Below are 4,548 nucleotides of genomic sequence, written 5' to 3'. Positions count from 1 at the left end.
AGAACATGGGGGGGGGGGGGACGTTGGTGGATATTTTGCAGAACGCCGCTCTTTGGTCTTATTCTGATGCAACCTTGGAAGCACTTTGGGGTCACGCCGGCGAGTCGACTTTGCCGGCCATTTTGCGGAACTTTGGCAAAAGCTGGCTTGACGATTGAGGATAACATTGATGGACCTTTGGTGGAACCCGAAGAAGCTTTGGGGGAACTTCAGCACAACTTGGGTAGGATGTGGTCAGACAATGATTGGATTCGGGGAGAAATTTTACTCATCTTTGGTAGAACATCACTCTCACTTAGGTATCGCGTAGAAAAAAAAAAGTGGAGACCTTTGGTGGTACTGGTAAAAGTCTGGCACCGTTTTGGAAGAACTGGGGTAGACTTGAGGCAGACATTAGTCGTTAAAAAAAGGGGGGGGGGAATACATTTTGTACAACTTTGGAAGAACTCCAGTAGAAGTTTCAGTAGAAGGGTGTTGGGAGAACACGGGTAGAATTGGGATGGAACTTGAGTAAAAATTGGGTGCTACAACTGAGGAAGGACACGGGAAGAACTTTGAACGTCAGTAGTGCTTTGCGAGAGCTTTGGTAGAACATCAGTAGAACAGTGGCAGGAAGTTGGGCCAACTCCGTTAGCGCTTTGGTGGGGAGAACTTTGGTCGTGCTTTGGAAGAGCTTTGGTACGTCGCCGTCGGCGGAGCGGCGACGGAGGGAGGACGGCGGCTTCCGCCGGCTCGCGTCGGGTTCTAGTCCACCTCGATGGACTCGCCGCCCACCGATCCGTCGCCGTTGGGTTTACATTCGTTGGGTAATCTCTGGTGACGGCTCAGCTGGGTGGCCTGAGTGAAACTGCGCTCGCAACGCTCGCATCTGAACAACGGAGAGAAGAAAAAAAAAAAACAAGAGCCATGTTGAAATCCAGTTTGAAATCCCCGACCTTGTCTCGAAGACCTGCTGAGAACCCAAACCCGATTCGGAATGCCACTGAGCGACCCTCACTCAAATTCGAACGCCCCTAAATTCTCTACCCGGAGGTTGAAAGCCCGAACACGGCCTCTTCATCCTGGTTCCAAACGCCGGCTCGCCGTGTGGAGTCCTCACCCCGACTTGCACTCCCCCCCCCCCCTTTTTTTTTTTTTAAATCAACTCTTCCGTTCTTAGACAATATGTGTGTTGCACGTGCTTCTGTCGCTTCTGTGCTTTGTGATGCAAACGAGTGAGCGGATGGTGACGGTCTTGCCATGACATCATCCCGTCCGTTACTCAGGGATTCACGCACACACGCACGTGCGCGTACGCGAGCAGTGTGTTGTCAAGCGTAATAGACGTTGACAGTACAAAGTGTGCGCGCGCGAGGTCAACGGAGCAGTCCGCTGAAATTGCTGCTGTGATCTTCACACACGCCCCGCGTGCTCGTCAATAATCTATCAAGCCAGCTGCTGAGGGGAATTCCCATCACACACACACACACACACACACACGCACACGCACAAAGTGTCACTCCCAATTGAGGGAGCCTTTTAAGTCTGACGTGTGCGTGCGCGCTGGCACGTGCGCGGACATGATCGATCGATCGGTGAACCAAAAGTCAGATGCTCAGCACGCGGCGAGGTTTTGAGTAGACGCCAACAGGAACCAAATTTGAGGATGGAAAAAAAAATAAAAGTGTCATGAAATGGGTGGCGGCGCGGCGAGTTCGGGCTTCGTCGATTTGAAAAGGATTTTTGTATTTTTGTTGTTGGAATTCTCCCCGCGCCCGCCTGGCTTGTCTCCCACACTCCCAAAACGAGGTTAACGGAACGCTTAAAATTGCCTTTTGGTTGCTTGTGTGCCCTGTGATTGGCCGGCGACCGGTCCCCCCCCTCCCCTCCCGCTTTGATTGACCTTTCATTTATTTAAAAAAAAAAAAATCACTTGACTTCATTTTGTTTCATGGATTCATTTGACTTCTTGAGAATACAATCAACAAATAAACATGGCGGGTTTATTTCAGGCATTGACTTGACATTTTTATTTTTTTTTTCTTCTTGATTCATTTGCGGTGTTGAACGTTTTTATCCTGGCATTGATCAAAAATATCTGTTGGATTTAATCCTGAAAATCAATTCGATCTTCTGTTTCCGTCCTGTTGTGACCGACTGTCAAGCTTGACTTTTGGCTTTTTCCGCATCTTATTTCTCGCACGGCATTCCGAACGGTCGCCGTCAAAGTCGCAGACGCGTCGGCTCGGCGACGCTTCTCGCGGGGCCGCCGACGGACGCGCCGCGCCGGCACGCGCGCGTTGAAGTTGATTGACACCTCGCCGCGATCGCTCGTCAATGGCGCCTCGCTCGGCGTGACCTCGGCGCCGTCCTCGCTAATTGCATCCGAGCGGCGGCGGAACGGCGGCCATTAGCACGCCGCTAAGTTCGATTTGGCCTGATGAGCGTACGGAAGCCGTTGTTAACCGGCTGACGCAACGAATGAACGGCGGATCCGCCTCGGGGAAGCTTTCGCTTTTAAATTAGGGAGTACGCGGTGGGGCGGGGTTTTAAACGAGGGTTTCACGATAGGGTTCGGGTTTTCACTAGGGTTCCAATTAAGCTCCAAAGAAATAGGGGTTGTATTTCCAAATAGGGTTAAGGTTTCAAGTTAGGGTTTCAAAGCACGGTTAGGGTTCCAATTTTGGTTGCGTTTCAAACCGGGGTTAGAGTTTGAAATTAGGGTTGAGGGGTTCAAACGGGGGTTTGGGCTTCAAGTAAGGTTTTCAAACTCGGTTTGGGATTTCAAAGTTGGATTAGGGTTTCCACCAACTAGGGTTAAGGTTTCAAGTTCAGGTTTCAAACTAGGTTTGGGGTTTCACGATAGGGATTCAAACTGCTGGTGTTCGGATTTTCAATTAGGGTTGCAAATGTGGCTGAGAGTTTCAAAGTAGAATTCAAATCAGGGTGAAGGTTCTCAAAGTAGGATTTCAAACGAGGGTGACGCCCCCCCCGCGCCACCCCCTTCATTTGTTCAGTCTGGCAGTCAAGACAACGCTCAAATTTGGCGTCCCGTGAGCAGAAAGTGAGATGAAGCGGCCCCAAAACGGCGCCCTGCACCCTCCCGACGACTTACTTGAAGGGCTTCTCGCCCGTGTGCGTGCGAATGTGGTTGTTGAGCGTGGTGGCGCCGGCAAAGGCGCGTCCGCAGTAGCCGCACTTGAAGGGCCGGTCGCTGGAGTGCGTCACCACGTGGTTGCGCAACTCCGACGGCTGCGAGAAGGACAGCGAGCAGTGGCCGCACTGGTACGGCCTTCGCCGGGCGGGAACGACCGGAGGAAGAGAAGAGGAGGCGCCGGTCAGTGACGCCCGATCGCAGCAGCGACAATCGCAGCCGAGGACCCGTTTGGGGGGGGCGGCCCGCAGCTGTTCTCGCTTATCGGACGCCCCGCCCACGGTCTGAGTTCGGGTTCGTTGTCAGGGCGCTCTCGTTTATTCTCGTGTTTGAGCTTGAAGTGATCGACGGCAAACGTTGGGAACAAATTCTCCGACCGAGTTTTGAATTGGAACGGGCGTCATCGTTTCAAGCCTTGGTCGGTCAGTCCAACTCAGGTTTTCACTTTGATTTGGGGTTTTAAATGAAGATTTTTGAAACAAGTGTTGGGCTCTTTTGGTCGGCTTTGAAGTGGAAACCTGGATTGTTTTCCGCTGATCGTGCCGACAAAAAAATTGATGAGCTAACATTGTTGCTAGCAACGCAAGCTAAGCAGCCTAGCTTCAAGGAACCACTTTGATCTTTGGCGCCCCCTTGCGGACAGCATGCAAAACAGCAACACATTCCAACACTAAAGCACAAAGACGCACATTTCTCCAGAAACTCCAAGCTCACGACACAAACATTGACACGCATGTTCAAAAACCCCCAAAAAAGTCTCTGGCAGCTTTCCACACCGCAGCACGGGCGCTCGTTTGTCAGGCAGAGGCACTGGCGGCTTTATTATTTCTTATTTATTCCTTTGCACTTTTCTACGAGGCCGCCATCGATCGGGAATACTCGGGAGTGATCAATGGGGGGAACTTTTGGATTTATTTATTCCAACGCGGCGCCGAGATGAACGCGCGCTTTTTGTTTATTGCACACCAGCGCGCGACGACGTAGCGGCGAGCGAGCGTTGCGCGGCTAAGGGGCTAAGTCCCCCGATGAGCCGGCACGCAAACGCCGCGGCGAACCCCGCCGAGAGCGACGCAAAGCAAAGCTTGACGCGGAACGAGGGACGAGGAGGATTCGGCTTTCAAACAACACTTTGGATTTCCTCCCTCGAGCCACGTTGAGGGTTTGAAACCGAGCGGAGGTTTCGAAGCAGCGTCTCAAATTGGGGTTTTAAGGCGACGTCTCCGGCGCGGTTGGCGACGCGCGCGGCGCTATGACGACACGCCGGTGCGCTCGGGAGCAGAGATGATAAATCGGCGCTCGCGCTCGATCGATACGCAATCAATCATCTGTCACGTCTTCTTCCTCCCGTCCGTATCCTCGCGTCCGCACGATTGATGAAAGCGCGACTCGCTCACGTGATCGTCACACGACCGACT

At 52.6% G+C, this 4,548-nt stretch overlaps 1 protein-coding gene across 1 annotated transcript in view; it reads right to left on the bottom strand.

The window, feature by feature from the left end:
• Positions 1–17: 17 nt before the first annotated feature.
• prdm6 (PR domain containing 6) overlaps positions 18–4,548 on the bottom strand; it is a 45,930-nt gene continuing 41,399 nt past the window's right edge. The window contains exons 9-10 of the mRNA XM_019865937.1: positions 3,095–3,271; positions 18–868 (exon numbers count right to left, since the gene is read on the bottom strand). Of these exons, the coding sequence (XP_019721496.1) occupies positions 745–868; positions 3,095–3,271 (301 nt within the window). The 3' untranslated portion in view covers positions 18–744. The remainder of the gene's footprint in view (positions 869–3,094; positions 3,272–4,548) is intronic.

The sequence above is a fragment of the Hippocampus comes genome, unplaced genomic scaffold (assembly GCF_001891065.2).
Source record: "Hippocampus comes isolate QL1 unplaced genomic scaffold, H_comes_QL1_v1.1 scaffold190, whole genome shotgun sequence".
Classification (NCBI taxonomy): domain Eukaryota; kingdom Metazoa; phylum Chordata; class Actinopteri; order Syngnathiformes; family Syngnathidae; genus Hippocampus; species Hippocampus comes.
The sequence above is the reverse complement of the archived record's forward strand: the minus strand, read 5'-3'. Positions and strand labels throughout refer to the sequence as shown.